Source organism: Meles meles, chromosome 1 (genome assembly GCF_922984935.1).
Source record: "Meles meles chromosome 1, mMelMel3.1 paternal haplotype, whole genome shotgun sequence".
Taxonomy (NCBI): domain Eukaryota; kingdom Metazoa; phylum Chordata; class Mammalia; order Carnivora; family Mustelidae; genus Meles; species Meles meles.
This window is the reverse complement of record NC_060066.1, coordinates 65,120,643-65,140,039: the sequence shown is the minus strand read 5'-3', so window position 1 is coordinate 65,140,039 and position 19,397 is coordinate 65,120,643. Positions and strand designations below refer to the sequence as shown.

The following is a 19,397-nucleotide window of genomic DNA, read 5'->3' as shown; positions in this document are numbered from 1 at the left end:
ATGGGATCATGACCTGAGCTGAAGGCAGGCGCTTAACCTACTGAACCACCCAGGCATCCCTTAAAATATGAATTTTGATCATTGTGAATATTAATTTCGCTGTTTATTTTCTAAGCTATTGGGCATAAATGGGTATAGATCTATTAACTATCATGCAGACATGTATGAAAAATATTAAGAGGTCTCTTCTTTTAAATTACATGAAACACCAGTAAAGAATAATGTCATAATAGATTTTATTACAATTTTATGTATATAAACTCTTCCATAAACATAGTTCATTATGAGTTTGTTAGATTTAAATAGTTAATTTAGGACCCCCATCATCTAGCTCTATAATCTATTTTTAAACAGATGTTTTAGGGACCCCTGGGCGGCTCAGTCAGTTGAACACCCGACTCTTGTACTCAGCTCAGGGTCTTGATCTTAGGGTCATGAGTTCAAGCCGTACATTGGGCTCCAAGCTGGGTGTGGAGCCTACTTAAAACAAAAACAAGAACAGGTGTTCTATGTAGAAAAATCTATGTTTCATTGTCTAGCTGCTTCCATTTTGGCTGGCGCTTTTTGATTATGCAATTAGGGTATGGGAGGGAAAATAAGTTTCCCTCTATCCTTCTGAGTTCTTAGCTGAGACCTTAATAGTAAAAAAAAACCAGATTAATAAGAGAAAAACAGAGGTTTATTAACATGTAAACTTATGACTACCTGGGGGATACCCAAAGAAAACTGAGTAACTCTCTGAGGAAGCAGAGTAGGGGGAGTATATTCTGTCCCTCTTCATTAGTAACCCAAACTGTCTTGAAGTGCTTAAAGGGAGCCTGAGGCATTTGACTCGCTTTTGCTTTTGCACACAGGTGCACTCTGAGCGTTACCCTGGAGCAGGCCATCATTCTGGCCCGAAGCCACGGGCTGCCTCCCCGCTACATTATGCAGGCCACTGACGTGATGCGGAAGCAGGTAAGTCTCATACACCATATAGGGACTGTTTTACAGGACCTGGATTTGAAGCTTCCTTTTAATCAGGATTTGTCAATTTTCATCAAAATAATCAACATTTATCAGGTGTCTCAAGGGTGCCTGGATGTGAGGGACATTTTTCCGGGCTCAGAGGGTAAGTATGAACAAGAAACACTCCCAGGGATGAAGGCAGTACAGACATATATATGAAGGTTCTCCAAGAAATGTAGCCAAGCTGCAAAAAGAGATGTCTGAGGAGGTAACCTGAAGGAGGAAAGAGGTTGACCAGGTATATCGGTCAGGAGTGGATTTGGGGTTTATATAAAGGATGAAGGGATGCATGGCACTTTTGGGGCACTGCAAGTGATTTACTAAGGCTCTGGAAATAAATTAAGGAAGAGGGTGGAGACAAGGAAGAGGAAAGAATTGAGGACCCTGCTTGCTCCTGGAGCTCCCAAAGGGAATGCCAAGCCATGCTAAGAAACTTGTGCACTATTCTGAAGATAAAACCCATACCTCAGATTTTCCTTCAGAGGATGAAGAGCAATGTTAGGAATTTCTTAGGTCATGAAGTATTTATAGGTGAGAATATACTCTTTTATCAAGAGAATGAACTTTTGGCCTAATACCCAGTGCTATTTGAAATATGACAGTTTGGTTTTTAACTCTTAAAATTCTTTTAAAAGATAAGAAAAATACACTAACCTCCAATTTGTTGATTATTAGGAACTATATTAATATATTAATTCTATTAATCTAATAGAAAAACACAACTTAGTAGAAAAGCAAAAGAAGTCGGAAAAGATCAATTTTATATTTTCTTCTGTCACATTTTTCTCAGGTTACCACAGAAATTAATTTAACAAATCTCTCTACTAGCTCACTTGGTTTGAATTGCCCAGTGATAGTGAGTGACTTTCTTTGTTTGTTTGTTTGTTTTTTAAAGATTTATTTATTTTCGAGAAAGAGAGAGAGCATGGGCACACATGGGGGTAGAGGCAGAGGGAAAGGAGAGAGAGAGAGGCTCAGGCAGACTCCCGGCTGAGCTCAAGCCCAGTTCAACTCAAAGCCCATCCCACAACCCTGAGATTAGGACCTGAGATGAAACCAAGAGATGCTTAACAAACTGCGCCACTCAGGCAACCCAAGTAACTTAGTTTTTAAGTTACTTTTGTAGTTAAAACTGCTTTATTTACTCAGTACTTAGTGTATAACTCTTACACAAACAGATAATTTCCTGTGGGTTTGCTCCTAAGATTATAATACAGAATGGAAAGCAAGCAAGCAAGAAAGAAAGAGAAAAAGAAGTCCATGGAAACAGTCATGAGGCCAGTACCAGTTTAAGGTCTGCAATTCAGAAATAAGGTGCAACAAGTGGAGATACATTGTAGCTTCAGGCTTCAGGTTCCCAGCTGGGAACCCTGAAGCTAGAGACTGAAAACCAAGATCTCACAAGGTCCAAGAGGATTTCCTAAGTAAATGTTAGATCCACAGGAAGCACAGGACACATGGTGGTTCAGCTGGGAAAGGGCAAATGCAGATACAAAGGCCAGCAGATTTTGGAAGGATTTTTTGGGTGGATATACAAATTTGGTTTTTAAAAAAAGTAGATCAAGGTAAACTTGCAATTATCCCTATCAGGTTGGGTTTGGAATGCCAAAAATACAGAAAGAGACTAAGCATTCTGTTTCATTCTATTGCCGTTAGAGTAAGTTTACAATAAGACTTGAAGGAACAATCTCAAAAATCATAGTTTATGGCAAGACTAAGAGACTGGTATTAGCCTGTTTTAGAATAATCTAGTACAGGAGTAATGATGTGTTGGCTAGATATACATTCATGCTATATAGACTCCAATAATCAAGACCTTTAAGTTCTCACAACTGAAAACAGAGATAGATAAAATAGAGAGGGAAAGTAAAAATCATTTGTAAGCCTTAATGACTTGTTTAACTGGTGCAAACCTTTCTGAGGATACAATGTGCATATTATATTTACATGTATTATTAGTATATATTATTATATATTTATAAAATATAACTTAAGGCAACTGAAAAGTTAGGAAGTTTCTTATCAAATCCTGGTTGATTTCTAAACTGCCCTGCTTTTCAGTGTTTATCACTTCTTCTCCCTTCTATATTTTTATAATAAATACATTCAGAATAGATAGCTTCCCTCCTTTGTTACATGTTTCTCTGTTCCAACTGGCTTGGAGACAAAGAACTGATGTCTGACTTCTGCATAAAGGATCAGAGAGCCTGGGGCCCCTCTCTTTGGAGAAACCAGGCTAACCTGATGCACAGAGAGATTTTTTGTAGTGTTCCCTCTGTTGCTCATCTTCTCCCCAGGGTTTAGCTGGTACAGGCAGTGGGATTAGTGGCTGGGACCCACTCAGCAAGCCAACTTTTCCCTGCCTGTTATCTGAGTAGTTAGAACACATGTGGGAATCAAAGATCTAACTTTTCTGTTCCCTTTGCCTTTCACCATTTAGATATAAATCTCTGGAAACTGAATGGTTGGGATATTTTCTAGCTTAATGAATAAGATTCTCTAAGATCTTTAGTTTCCTTTTTAGGAAGAAGAAGCTCTTTAGCACGATTTATTCTTCTAACTGCAGTATTATTTTCATGTACAGATTTTGTATGTGTCCTTTTCATAGATTTGTTAATGCCCTGGTTGAGTTGTTGGAAGGAAAGCTAAAAGACAGCAGGAGGGGTTCCATGCCCCTTCTAATTTTTTGATAACGATTGTCATAATCCTAGGCAGCACTTTTACATAATCAATGGATCTCATTAATAAAAGGCTTGAGGGAAAAGTTCTCATTGACATTAGAGACAAAGTTTTCTATCCTTCAAATTATACATTCCAAGTATTATTTGGTGGAAGCCAATCTCAAAAATGTTTTGACCTTTTTAATCAAACTGGAATTTCAAAGAATTCTGTCTCCTCACCTACAATATCAGGGCATTATATGGGGCACCAGTAACAGAGTAAGGAAGATGTGATTCTTGTCCTATCTCATGGTGGCCACATGGGGGCAAATCATCATGACGGGGGCACCAATAGACAAGTGGTATACGACCTCAGTGTTTTAGGCCAGAAGACAGGAATAAATGAGTGAGGAGACTGGGAGCCCCTCAATGGCTGGGACACTGAGTATATTTTGTTCTGGTGTCACAGGTTTCCAGAATAGTTCCTAGCAGAGAGTAAATGCCAAATGACATGTGAGCAATGAATTAGTTTTAACTAAGATAATCAGGAAAAGCCTTCATGCCGCAAGTTATAATATGATAGTAGCTTAATAACATGAATTCTTGAGTTTAAACAACTTCAGTTTTAGTCCAAGCTCCAGTGTTTACTGTCTATATCATATGGGACAATATTCCAAGCCTCCCTCTTAGTTTCCTCATTATTAAAACAAAGATAATAATAGCACTTACCTAATAGTGGTGTGAGGATTAAATAAAGCAATACACTCAATATACTTAGAACAGTATCTGACACAATGAAGGACCAATTAATTACTGCCCAAGATGGCATTTGATTTGAGCCTGTGGGGATAAATGTGATGTGGACAGGTAGGAAACAGGAGAGAGAGGGTATTTAGGTAGAGGGAGCAACATGAGCATGAGCAAGGGTGTAAGAGTGAAAATATCAGGGCACCTGAATGGTGCAGTCACTTAAGCATCCAACTCTTGGTTTCAGCTTAGGTCATGATCTCAGGGTCATGAGATCAAGCCCCACATCAGGCTTTGTGCTCAGCATGGTGTCTGCTTAAGTTTCTCTCTCCCTCTCCCTCTATCCCTCTGTACATGCATGTGCTCTCATCCCCCCTCTCTTTTTCTCTCAAATAAACAAATAAATCTTTTTTTTTTTAAGTGCAACTATCTGGCATGTTGGGTATATGATGAATTATATAGTTGAATTCGTTATGGAATATGCCAGTAATCGTTCAGCATGATAAGCATCAATTTATTTGCAACCTTTTAAGAAAGCAAAAGTCTTTCATTAGATTATTTAATGGAATATTGTGGGACCAAAGACAAAAACAATCATATATAAATACTATAATAAACCTATTTCTCACAGGGATATGATTCAGAAATTCTAAAACTAATTTATGGGTATATTAGGCCCATATAGATAAGTAAATATATTGTAAATAATGAGAGTAAAGTTTCTTACTGTCAGAAAAGAAAGTTACAAATAGGGAAAGGGAGAAGGCTGTAATCCAGAATGAACCCTGTGGCATGGGATTGAATCAGAGGTTGCAGTTTGAACTGATAGACACACATGCACAGATATACATAGATGTAGAAATAACTATAGACGTCTGAGTATGTTTGCCCTAGTCACCTAGCCCTATCTACTGCGAAGACCTAGAAGCACTTACATGCCAGTAGTAGCAATGAACATACCCAGTGTCCAGATCTTGGGTTCCAAATATAATTCTCCATTAAAAAGAACCAAGGATGCTTGGAGAAGTGGTTAACTTCCTGCTGAGACAGAGAAGATGAGCCTGGAACATCCCGAGGTACCAAAAAATAAACAAGTGTTCAAAAATGATTGTGATTCTTTCAGTAGGACATGAGAAGCCACCTGAAGGAGTTCCTAGTGGTCAATCTGCAACAATTTGAACAAAAAAAAGTATTAGTAATAGAAATATTGGATACTAACTCAGAATAAAATAAATATTTATAATTCATGCTGATTTAAATAAACACTTGAATAAATAGATAATGGCTTTGGGAAGAACAGATGACTCTTATTCATAGAAGCATTCCTTCTTAAATGTACATTATCATTGTTGCAGCAAGATACATCAATGAAGATTAAAGCCAGTGAGCAAAGTTTGAAGAGAAACAATATATGTGCATAGTCTCATAGTACCTTCTCCAAGTTATTAACTACAAAAAGAGAAGTAGAAACTGTACAGTGGAAAAATCTGACATACACCACTTGAACTAAGCGATGAAAGTTAACGTCAAAAGCCATCCTGTAACAGTCAATGTCAGTGATTCATGTGCTGAGAAGGCACCAAATCACTTCTTGCCCAAAGTTCATGTCCTCTAATCATGAGGAAAGATCTGACAAACCCAAATTGAGAAGCATCCTACAAAATAATGACCAGTACTTATCAAAAATATTGAGGTCAAAGAAGACAAAGAAAACCTGAGGAAGTGTGGTAGATCAGAAGACCAAGGAGACAAGAAAACAAAATGCAGTAGGGGATCCTGGATTGGATCATGGAATAGGTAGGGGACACAAGTGTGGGAAATGGTGAAATTTGAATAAGACTTGCTGCATTGTACTAACATTGATTCCCTGGTTTTGGTCTTCATATTATAGAGTGAGAACTCTCTGTTCTGTTTTTATAACTTTTCTCTAAGTTGAAAAATACTACAAAATAGTTAATTTTTTTAACTGTTGAATTGTGATTCCTCATTTCCTTTCCATTTGCCTTTCTTCCACCGCCACCCCCTTTCCCTATCTGCTTTCCTTTACTGGGTCCATCTTAAGAAAGTGGGTTTTGTTTTCCTTTCTTCCTTTTCTCCTTTTCTTTCTTTCCTTCCCACAGCTCAGAAATTTGGTAGCAGGAGAGAGAGTTTCAGAGTTCTTTTTAAACCACTCTCTTTCATCTTTTCTCAGCCCCAAACCCTGGTGTTTTGTTCTATGTAGTAACTGATTCCTGTTAGGAACTGAGCAATGATGATAGCTTCATTCATGAACTTGACGGGTTGTGAAGCACATTGTCTTTGAACTTTAAACTTTGAGGCAGAATCCTTACATTTCAGAGACCCATATGCCCATGGCTTATCCTGAAATTGCTTTAGCACTATTTAAGAAAATGTTTTCTTGATGAATACTGTGAAGTTTAAAATAGCTAATTATTCAGCTAAGGACAAAACAGGTGCATGAGTGCGTTAGAACTGTGATTTCTGTTCCACGAAAGTGGGGACACAGCAGGTATTTGTGTTCTGCTCATTTCTTATCTTCAACCTCTGAAGTATTGCTTACTTCTAGGAATAAAGACCTAGCTGAGATAATGAACAGGAAGCTGTGATTAAATATATTTTGAATGATTCGGATGGCTACTGAAATAAGTATCAATCCTTTGGAACAATGTATCAGCATATTTTGATTCCTAAAAGTGTTAGTTATGAAAATATTCAGATGATGATTTCTCTCTTCTGCTTCATCTAGTTTCTCTTGGTGTTAAATACGATGTGAGAATAAATACTCTAGGCTCAAATGTTAATGGTATGTTAAATAATTACTAATACCATGTAGAGCTAAAAAATTATTTTCCCTGCTTCTTTCAGGGAGCAAGAGTCCAGAACACAGCAAAGAATTTGGGAATCAGAGACCGAACTCCACAGTGTGCTCCAAGGTAAGTGACTCCCCAGGTCTGCTCTTTGGCAAAGGGCTGGCCACCATTTCCCAGCCAGCATCACTCAGAGCTAACGCACCTGTCCCAGCACATTGTCTAGTGCAGTCATGATTGTAAGCATGCAAACTGGCCTTGTAAACACTCTGTGGCTAAATGTGACTAAGCATCGATGGTCTCTGAATTCAGAACTTTAAGGGAACCAAACTTAGAGGTAACAGGTACAAGTCTTGACATTATTCTGTTTTGCAAATTCCATTGTGAATTCAAAGACAGAAGTCTACACAGATGCTATTTAAATTTGTATTCCAACTGTACTGAACCAACACAATGCCATTTTCATTTCTGTTTCTATGCCCACACACGCCATTACCTTGGGCATGATTACTTCTCGCATCTGTGTCTGTATGAAAAACTTCTTAACCACAAAACCCAGCTTAGATGTTCTTTCTTCTTCAACATCTTGGATGAGTTTTCTCCCTTTTTGTGCTCTCTTATCATCTTGTATTGGTCTATTTTAGCCCTTATCATATTGTGTTACAAAATATTGTTCCACGACTCCTTGCCCAACATAAATATGAATTCTTTGGAGGCAGGAAATATGTTGTTTGGGTTTTACTCCCTGTTCATCATAGTGCTATATAGTAGATATTGAATATTTAATTTCAAGAATGTATGAATGAAAAAATGAATGAATGAGCTTTTTCTTTGGGATCATACAACTATTCACAGTTCACATATCATCAAAAGGAAGGACTCAAATCCACCTTTAGAATAAATGAACATGGGAACAGCCATCATAAAAATGTTAACTTCATTTCCCTGGTGACATTAGGGTAGGCAGCCATCTTTCTTGAGGTGGGGTAGTATTAAATGATTTCTTTTACATTTGACTGTTTTTATACATTGGCATTTTAACAAAAAGTCGGCTCTTCCAAGCACTGTCTCAGATAAGACATTCTTTGTTTCCATTTACAAAGCAGTTACCAGAGTGAGAATGAGGCCTGTAGCATTTATGAAGTTACATTTCATTCTAAAAAAGTATGTGGGTGGTGGAAGTACTCTGAAAAGGGAAAACATATTTTCCCCCTGAAAATGGATGGAGCACTCATGTTCTAATTGTGTTTATTTTTAGTGCTGACTCCTGACTCTAATCCTCCAGTCTTGTTAATGTTATCTTTCATAGTTGATTAGGTTAGAAAGACTTTATTGCTAAAGAATCATTTCACATAGTCATTCTCTCTCTAACACTTTGGGCAGACATGGTATATTTGGATAACAGACCCAGTGAAGTGTTGAAATCCCAATAACAAAACAAGAGAATGGCTTAGCAAGGTCTCCTTAGCTAGAGCTTATAAACACTAATAAACAGGGGGGTTAAGATAAGACTTCAGCATCCTGATCAATAAGACAGTACACAAACTGAATATAAGAAAAGAACCTAATAAACTCACTTTTTTCTTTATTGAGATGTGTTTTAAAATACTTGAACTGAAACACAACAAAATATGCCAGCTGTAAAGTTGACATTTTTTACAAGAGAGTAATAATTCCAAGGCAGAAATCTAGAGTAATTTTTAAATTTCATTCTATTTATTCTTTCTCTCATTCTACAAATATTTATTGAGGACTTGAGAGATGCATAGCACCCTATGCCCCGTGGAGAACATAAACACAAGATAGAAACAGTTCCAACCCTCAAGGATATTTCAGGTAAAGAGATGAGAGGGCAAAACATAACTGGAAGGAAAGGCAGAATGTAAGAAGCACACTATGAAGGGGTGTGGAGAGACTTCTGAGGGCCCAGAGGGCCAGAGATCCCACCCAGCTGGGAACTGGGATTCCTGCCCGAAGATACCAAATTGAAGAACAAATCTGGCTCTCAAGGACAGGCCACCCATAGACAAGTCTGGGGTCATTTTTCTGGAAATATCTTCATGGAGGAGATAGAGTTTGCTATCTCTGCCTGAGATAATATTTGGTTCAAATCCCTTATCGATCTCTCCCATAGTTTTCCTTTCCCCATTCACTCCTTAAAATTCACTCAGTCAACAATATGTTGGATTTTTTTCCCATATGTTTGTAGATGTCAGACACTGTGTTAAAAGCTAGAAATAAAGACTTAGTCCCTTCCACTAGTCAGTGGGGTGCAGTAGAGAGACAGCTGAATAAAATGAGGACAGTATCCAAAGTACTGTGGCAGACATAGGCACAGCTTGCCATGAGAAACAGAGAGAAGGGACATAAAACTCAGCCTAAAGACAGAAGGGAGGTTGCAGAGTGTTCCTGGCCCAGTCAGCATGGAATAGATGTCCACCACAGATGATGCAATCATACCAATGCCTGGAGAGCACATTTTGCTCTGGGAACTACACCCAAATCTCTGTGACTGCTGGTTGAATGTTATTTAAGAATGATGCAAGGTGAGGCTAGAGGCACAGCAGGGGCTGCATCAGGAAGAGACATGTGTGAGATACTGAAGAGCTCTGATTTTGCTTGAAGACAATAGGGAGGCACTAAAATGCAACCTTCCTATCTGGAAGATTTAAAATTTCAAATGTCTCTCTGGCACCATTAAGAAGATCCATCTGAGGACAGCTAAGATAAGGCAGGTGCTTGAGAGGAGACTGTCATGGTATTAAGGATGAAAAGGAGAGGATGGCTCAAGAGATATTTAGGAGACAAAATTAACAGTCTTTGACACTAATTGGATGAAGGAGGTTAGGAAAAAGGAAGATTCTAGAATGACCACCAAATCCTTGATTTGGGTGACAAGGGGCAAATGGTTCTATTCACTGAGAAAAAGAAGCAAAGTATAGCACAAAGAGGCTGAGTTCATCTCAGTAATATTGGGACTGAGGACCAATGGGACACCTACAGGGAGATGCCTCTGTGGGCAGTACTAACCATGTTCTTCCCCCTCACGGTCATGTGTTGCATCTTTCAGAGGAATAAACGTAATCTTCATCAAAGACCAAATATTACATTTTAGATGTAATGGCACACTGGTCTTATTTTCTGTTATGTCACAAAACCTGGAAACTACTGTGCTATGATAGCTTGATTGTCTTTATTTGTTTAATTGTGAAGCAGCATCCTGTAGAGGTTACAAGTGAAAAACATGGTTTTGAGTCCCAGCTCCTGTTTGTGACCTTAGTTACCCGGTTATTTATTTTCTCTGAGACCGTTTTCTCGTCTGTAAGATGGGGAATTGCCTTGGGACAGATGATTATTGACACTCTAGCCTTCAAAAGAGGCATTTGCTTTGCGGTCTCCCTTAACACAGCTTTTATTGATGCCATGTAGAAAGGTGAAGGGCATGATCTATAGATTGAAGTTTAAAAGTTCTACTTCCAGCAGATGGGGACTGGGCTGGAAATACCAACTCCAAGATGGCACCAGAGCCCAAACAGGAAAAGAAGAAAGTGGAGCCAGGAACAAACCTTTTCATGCAGGGCCCTCGTGTGCATGAGTAGAATGAGAAGAGGACAAGTGTCCTAAAATGTGGGGCAAAACCAGGCCTCCCATTACCTAACCGTTTAGCTGCCAGAAAAACAAACGCCTCAGTGCAGGGTTAAAGTCCAGCTCTTAACTGTTATATTTTGCTTCCCAACTTCATCTGCCTGTTCTAGATTCCCCAAGCCCCACAATTTCCATTACAAATGTGTCTGAACTCAAATAACCCTGAGTCACTTCCAAGAAACCTCACAGAAGCTGAATCTGCCCAGCTCTACAGTAGCCAGAGCTATTATTTCATTAGGTGATCACAGGGAGTAGCCTTTTTGCCAATTTGCAAGGCAGACATTTCAAAGACTCGTCTACCCAGTGGCATTAGCTCCATTATGTGGAAACGTGCAGTGCAAGGTAATGGAATGTTATGGCGCAGCCCAGATCTCACAGGGGTAGGACATTCGCTACCCAGCTTACCGTTTCTGTTCTACCTGAGTAAGGCCACTGCCTTTCCACTCATTAGACAGCGCTGTCAGGGAAATGAAAGGAGAGAAATTAAAGAGGGAAAGAACTTTCCGATCATTCTATTATTTCAGTGCTGGGAATGCATTTTGAAGCAACACCGTATTTTTCAACAGCAAAGGCAGCTTTGAACTATACCAGCCCAATTTAATGTATTCTTTTCTCTGGGAAGGATGAAAAAAGCTCTTCTGATGTGAGATGTCCTTATTTCAGTATTCATTTTCTTCCGTGGAGATGACATATAGAGTATTAAGCACCTTTCAGACTTGAAATACATTTTGCAAATCTCCTCAAGGCAGTTACTTTTTCTGAGTGTTTCCAAACATGGACAGTTTATTTTGTTAGCTAGGTTTCTAACTCAATATTTGCCCTTTTTTAGTCTTTTCCCTGCTTTGATTTAGAACTAGCATGGGATTAAATGGGGAAGGAAGAGGAAACATAATTTGCTGAGTTTGTCAACAACTCATGTAAATTTTGTCCGATTTAATCTATAACAGAATTTTATCACCATAGCTACCCCTGAGTTTGGAGTACTTTTTAAAAGGAGCAAAGTTGACACTTGTACCTAGGACATTTAGATCACAGATGAAGCTCTGAAGCAGGCCAGCATGCCCATGGAACTATAGGACTGGACGTGTCTGTAGTCGGACACCCAGCCAGCTCAGTCCCGGGATCTTCGCTCAGCCTATACCTTCAGTAATGGGTTTGCCCTGCCTGGTCACTGGCTGTCCTGCAGCAATTATGTTCCCCTTAATTTCATTCTGGAGCTATGATACAACCATTCAGGAGAATGGGGAGCTCTGGAGCTTCCACAGTCCCAGTTCAGCCCCCCCCCCCCACTTCTTGCCTTCATGCTCAGTGACCTCCGACACCGAGATAAGGGATGCCAAGAAGAAGCACTTCCAGACATCTCCACCAGCTCAACTAGATGCCTTGACCCATTTGAATCTCCATCTGATTCTACTGACAGATGAGAGGAAGGATGGGCAGAGCTGGGCAAGTATTCCCCCAGGAAACACCAGATAATGGTGCCTGGGAGAGTCAGTCCTCAGGACTCTGCCACATCAGCCCAACTCACAACAGACTGCACTGAAGAGACGGTACAAAATGAAGCAGCTTTTGAAAATGGGTCAGGAAATCAGCAGACCGTTCTGAGCAGGTGCTGATTTGCTACAAATTAATCATGATAGACACGACGGTAATTGTAATAATAATATCTCCTAGAATTGAGAGAATCGATTTTGCTGCCAGCAAGGTGAGTAGTCAGGGTTGGCAGCCCTGGACCAGAAGCAGCTGGTGTGGAGAAGGGAGCACTGCTCCATCGCTAGTCATCTTGAGCAGCGAAGACACATTGGGGTTTTCTGAATAATAGAATGGTAGTTTGGGAGTTTGCTAATTCATATGTGATTTTTAATAAAGTAGACAATATGATCATGATTCCTGGGCCAAGAAATCATTGTCAGTATCCCTTTCATCCTGGTAAAAACATCTCAGATAATGGCGATATGCCAGGCCCGTGTCACACTCTTCCATGCCTTTTCTAGGCTCTACAAGCTGTGCGAGCCACCTCCCCCCATGGGAGAAGAATGAAGAGAATCTCCAAGGAACTAGACAAGTAGAAGCTTCTGCACACCAGACAGAGGACATGCTGGCTACACATTCTCCATTCAAGATAAGGAAATAGCTTTTTTTTTTTTCCCCTCTAAATCCTTCACCATGGAGTAACTAACCAGTGTTCAACTTGTACTTGGATATTTGTGCTGGCCACAGATCGGAGGTCATTTGGATCATTGGAAGCTTCACCAACTCATCTCTGTATGTATTGACACTCACTGTTCATTTTTAGGGTAAAATTCATCCTTCGAATTTATAAAAAAAAAAAATCAGAGTTGAACAATGAACTGTGTGCCTCCTTTCCCATTTATTAAAATTATTTGATTGTGTTTGTTTTCATCTTCTCTGATGGGATAATGTAATCATGGACATTTCCACTTGAAGAAGCCTTTCACTGAAGAAACATGGACACACTTTCCAAATCCTTATAGAGAAATGTTAAGAGAGTGGAGGCTGGGTGCTGTCATAGGGATTCAGTCCCTCATCCACATCACAGAAAGTAGTTCATGTGTGCGAGGTGAAGAGCATGTTCTACTCTTTCTCCTAAGGTTTTATTTCTCAGTAAAAGAGAGGAGAGCAGATGGAAGCTTTACCAAGACTTTCTTCCAGCCCCTTCTAGGTATGCTTTGTGCTCGTGGATGGTTCCAGTAGTCTGGCGCTCTCCCTGGTCTCTGTAATGGCGTGACTTCCTTGTGCACTGGGGCTGTGCCCCCGATGACCAGGGGTGGGGAGCAGTGGGGACCAGACAGGTTTAGAAGGGTATAGGAGGGGTGAGTATGGTAAAGGAGGAAACTTAAGCCCATTTAAAAATTCAACCTTTAATTTAGAAAGATACCTAAAATTTCTCACTTTTAGGAAGGCTTTAATATGAGATCTGAGACTCGTAATAGAATATACTATGCTGAAAATTCCTCTATCAAGGTGTGTGTATAACGTATGAAAATAAAGCTTTATTTGTTGAACTTTACAAGGTCTATTAGAGACCTTGATAACATGTGGAAGCACAAGGCGTTTTCTATTTTCATTCTAAAGTATGCGTCATGTTTATCATCCCTATGTTGATAAAATAACATTGTTTTTTAGCATAATGAATATGGTCATATTGGTTTTGAATCTATAATTTTAAAGCAATTAAAATTCCCTTACTGTGATTGTGATAATTATATGAATTTAGACTAATTTAGTATGTGAAATGCTTTTAATAACTAAAGTATATACAGGCCATTATTGAATTTTAATTTATGAAATTTGATAATGATTTCAAATGATCATTAAGAACCTTCACCACTAGCAGTTGTGTATTGAATAACAAAACTCCTGTGTTACGTATGTATGAGGTATTCATATACTGGTCAAGCTGATAAAAATTGTCCTTTGTCACAGAAGCACTTAAGATTTTTGCCTTAAGTCCATATATAAAATGAGAAGTAAAGAAACAAACTCCAAAGTTTCCAAAGAAAAAGTTGAACACTTTGCATTTAATGGAAATAGGACCTTAACACAAATATCTAGATTAAGTGTATCTTAACTTCTAGGGATTTAACATTCTGGACATTATTAACAACTGATCCCAAAGGCCCATGATATTAGTATCCTGTGAATTTCTCATATTGAAAAATTGATGACATTCAATGCAGGCTAAGAAGGGAGCAAAACTGATCAACTAGCAACTGTTGTTCATAATGTCATTACTATTTTCTAATCACCATCCTGGAAGCCTTATTTCTCAGTAGAAAGATGAAGGGGTCACTTAAACACTTTGGCCATACTTTGCTATGTTTCGTGGGGTAAATTATCTGCTATTATGTTACATATAAATTAGCATATCTTTAAGGATCTAATCTTTGTATAATAAGATGTGGTTAATATTTTAAGGGTGCAATGTACCATCTATCAGAGTGCTTGGTACTTATTAAATGCTCAAAAGTTAGTAGTGATTTATATTATCATCAGTCACTGTTATTTTTTCCTTATTATAATAAAAACTATAACTAACAGTCAAGCAATTACTATGTGCAGGCAATCCCTCCACATGCTTTACCCCATCTTATTATTGCTTCACTAATCCTCACAATGACATCAACCCATTTCGCAGTTGAGGAACTGAAGCAAAGAAGAGCCCAGTGACTCTCCCAAGTCAGCCACATGACTGACAAGTGGTAGAAGCAGGATTTAAACCCAGCAAGTCTGCCTCCTTCATACATTATGCTCCTTCTCCTTACTAATAGAAGAATAGTACCAATTATTTGTTAATAAAGCTGGAGTTATGTGACACATGTTGCTATTAAATTATGTACTTTATACTGAGGGGAAAATGGATGGAAACATGAAAGAGATATTTAGTATGTGAAAATCATAGGATTTCTTAGGCATTTACCATTTTGGATACATGTTTTGAGGCAATGCAATGCTGTTGCAGTCTGAAAAAATAGATTCCTTGTCATTGAAGATAACAGTTTTAGATATGTTTTGAAATTTGGAAAAAGTATATCCTATAAAATTTGCTGTGATTCCAAAACAGTCATAACAATTTAAAAATGTCCAATGAACGAATGTATAAAGACAATTTTTGAATATCATAATGTACCTCCGTGCAACATTGGACATTTAGCCAGCCTTGAGTTTTTAGAATGGGTTTACCTACATGTTCACATATTCCTCCCCTTGACTGCTCACATACTCCTCTGTAACTCCTTTAAACATTGCTAAAGCCTACTAACAGTTCTTCCGAGTTCTGCATTTGGATATTTGCCTCTCTTCCCCTAAAAGGGAAGGTCATGCATAGAAATTTTGGTCCTTAACATGGGCTCTAACCCAAATATAACTGCTAACCAGTAATCCATTGTCAATACATCTGAAATATTCCATCATATCTTATAAAGTTATCTAATATTAAATATTACCAAACTTTCTATAGTATTAACAGAATGAACAATTTGAAGAGACTAGAGTTTTATACATAGTTCCATTACTGTATAACAAGAAAGAAAGAAACAAAGAATTTCTGTATGACTTTTATTATATTGGATATAAAAAGTTGAATTTAGAAGGTAAGCTTTATTTTATGAACAAATATCCTAATCTTAGAAGTCTCACAATATTTTCTGTCTCTCTAAATCACATTCATTGAGTGGCTTAAATTTCCTATGCATTCAGTGGTCACTCTTCTTGCCCCAAGAATGTTTAATTTTAAAATGGGCTAATTTCTTGTGATAGTATAATATATATGATATTGTAATAATACTTGTTCTGACTCTATTGATTTAAATTCTGTGATAGTTAACTAAGTTCAGTATGAAATGATATTATCCTTGGCACTAGCTATAAAAGCCAAGACAATGAATAGTGAGGATATTAACTAATTTAAGAAAATAAACTCTTTTGGGGGCACCCGGCTGGCTCAACTTGTAGAGTATTTGACTCTTGACTTCTGGGTTGTGAGTTCAAACCCCACTTTGAGTGTAGAGATTACTTAAAAATAAAACATTTTTAAAAAGAAAAAAAAACTATTTTCAACCCTCTATGCACATACAACTTTTAGGAAAAAAATATTATTAGGGATGTGAAAGCATTTAGTTAATGTATTTGAAAATGATGTGTTTATATTTAGTACTAAAGTATTCCCTGATTAGTTCATATAGATCTTTTCCTGTGTAGCATGATTTAGGGCAGATTACAAGGTCATATTTTTATTCACTTGTATTTAAAAAAAAACAAACAAACATAATATTGAAGTTTAAAATAAATAGCCCTACTCTAAGTCATTTTGCTTTACAGGTTATTTTTAAATTTTCTTCACTAGTGGTATTTACTAATATGGAAACTAATGTTTTGTATGTGATTAAATTTCTTATGAATTTTTAGAAACTATGTTTAATTCTTAAAGACTTATTTTTAAGTGAATTAATGTACTAAATTATAGTTTAATTATAATTATATTTTAATTACTTTCTTACAGCCAACAGTAGTTATTTCATTAATGTATATATAAACACACATACACATAAAAAGACATAATTGCCAGTTTGCTGAATGAATTGTTAGTTGTTCTACTGAAGTATAAAGGCAAAAGCTTTTGAAATGGTTTAGAATGATCTGAAGTTCGATTAAGAAAAATATTCTGTATGCTCTCAGATTTTTGAAGTTTTAGTGATAAGCCTCAGAAAACTTTCACCCTACATGAGGCAGAAGAGATAGGGGAAGTTATGAGAGGAGTCTGAGCCAATAATGGGCTCAGACTAATTCCTTTTACTTATAGTGGCCGCAGTCTTCTTAGGTGCTGTAATTCTGTAATTGTTACCACAGTTAGTCTTTGGTTTTAAATTTTTTTTTTTTTTTACTGCTTCAAACCTTTGCTTTTAACATTGATCTCAGCATTCATATCGCCACATTGTGCACGTATGGAAGATTGTAGAAGTATGGCCTATGCATTCTCTCGTTGTTCCATAGACACATGGCCTACTTAACTCAGGATAGCTCGCTTTTCTCACTGAGAAGAGATATCTGAAGTCTACCAAGATAGATAGATATAGAGATACTGTATCTCTATATATGTTTCTATATACATATATTTGCTACTTTTTGTTTTTGTGATATACATTATAGAAATTGCTTAGATTCTCATGTCTTGTTTTAGATGAAGAGATGAAATATGGGGCTGTTCAATATATGAAATGTTTGTTCTATAGACATTAGATTTGTCTAAATTCACAGTCGGCACACCTGGTAGGCCATCTTCTGATCACTGACAGTACTGTCCTACTCAGTCTGGAGCCAGTTTACCTACATTTGCCATCCAAGAAGTAGCTGATGAAGAATAAAGTTACTGAATTTTCAAATGATATTTCTACTAGAAATAGAAAACTTTGGATACTTTTGCGTGCAGATAACAGAAGAAATGTCCTCCATTCATGTATTCACTCCACAAATATGTTCAAGAGTTTACTTTGTACAAGGCACAGCCAGTGGGCCTCGTTGATGCATTGGCTCTGTTTGTTTCGAAAGCCGTTGTGGTATCTCTTTTGTGTTAGTGGTTGCTTGTGTCTTTTACTTGAAATGACATGATGCGTAAGGCAAACCTATCCTAATACCTTGTAGGTATATATATTGTATGAAATCAAGAATACTAAGTTGGTAAAATGCTTTAGAAGACACATTTAAATTTGAATATCTAATGCCTCAAGCAAATTTATTAGAGTTTCAGATGAATATATATTTTTGTAACTGCCAAGTAAATGAGTAGATCATAGCTTTTGCTTAAAAAATATTTTTATAAGTATTCAGTTGAGAGTTCCCTTATGTATTTGAATATAATTTACATTTCACTATTTTAAATAGTAAAGTATTTTACTATCATTTTACTATTTTAAATAGTAAAATACGAAGTTTGTTCTATAAATAGTAATTCTCTTGAATATATTCATATTTAACATTGTATAACATCCAAAATGTAATGATAAATTTCACCTGAGTGTGTTATTATAGGAGCCAATTTTTCCTTTGTAAAAGATACATGTAATATAGTTTCAATCATTCAGTATTTTGTGAATGCTTAAAATGGTCGAAGTGTATTATGTATTTTATATCATTTAATTTTGTCTGCATAAAAGACTAGAATAGTAGCATTGTATCATTAATGTCAATAATAATAAAGTGAAATGTAGTAAGACCATACCAGCTACTTTGCATTTAAATTTTTTTAACCAACTTCTATTATTTCTCACCTGTTTGGGAGACAAAAATCCATGAAACACAGACCTTTCCCCTTTAAGAGATCACAAACCTCAATAGGAGAAACTTCATTTACATATGAAACAAATCTACAAACATGAGCCTAAGTAAGTTATAGAGACAGTAACTGCTAGGAAGGGGACAGGAAAAGAAGTTTAATAAAGACCACAGCATAGGAAAGCTTCATGGGTGATACAAGACTTGGGCAATTTCTAGAATTATGGTTAATTGTTCAAGATTTATTCAGTACATATTATGTATAAGCCCAAGTCCTAGTTGTCGAGGGTGTTCTAAATGCACATAATTCCCAAACTTTGCAGTTAAAGAACTTGATATCTCTATTTTACAACAATGACAGAGCATGATAGGGGCACCTGACTGGCTCAGTCAGTGGAGCATGCAACCATTGACCTCAGGGTCCTGAGTTAGGGGAGTTGAAGCCTCATATTGAGGGTAGAGTTTACTTAAAAAAGAAGAAGGAGGAGGAGAAGGGGAAGGAGGGGGAGAGAGATAGGGAGGTTTGGAGGGGAAGAGGGAGGAGGAGGAGGAAAAGGAGGAGAATTAGGAAATCCCAGTGAGGAGTTTGAAAAATGTATATGTTATTGATTGTGGGGGCGACTTCAGAAAAGTCAAAAGAAATAATCATTGAAGGAAACAAAAATCAATAACTAGATTTTACTTTTTGGAGATTGCTGGTATTCCCTGAGATTGCAGAACTTCATATAGTAAGAAGAAA

At 37.4% G+C, this 19,397-nt stretch overlaps 1 protein-coding gene across 3 annotated transcripts in view; it reads left to right on the top strand.

Annotated features, from left to right (window-relative positions):
• The window catches only part of PREX2 (phosphatidylinositol-3,4,5-trisphosphate dependent Rac exchange factor 2), a 331,391-nt gene extending 312,797 nt beyond the window's left edge, over positions 1-18,594 (top strand). For all 3 annotated transcript variants that reach the window (XM_045979892.1, XM_045979882.1, XM_045979874.1), the window contains 3 exons: positions 855-957; positions 7,281-7,348; positions 12,862-18,594. In XM_045979892.1, the coding sequence (XP_045835848.1) occupies positions 855-957; positions 7,281-7,348; positions 12,862-12,907 (217 nt within the window). In that variant the 3' untranslated portion in view covers positions 12,908-18,594. The remainder of the gene's footprint in view (positions 1-854; positions 958-7,280; positions 7,349-12,861) is intronic.
• Positions 18,595-19,397: the final 803 nt, after the last annotated feature.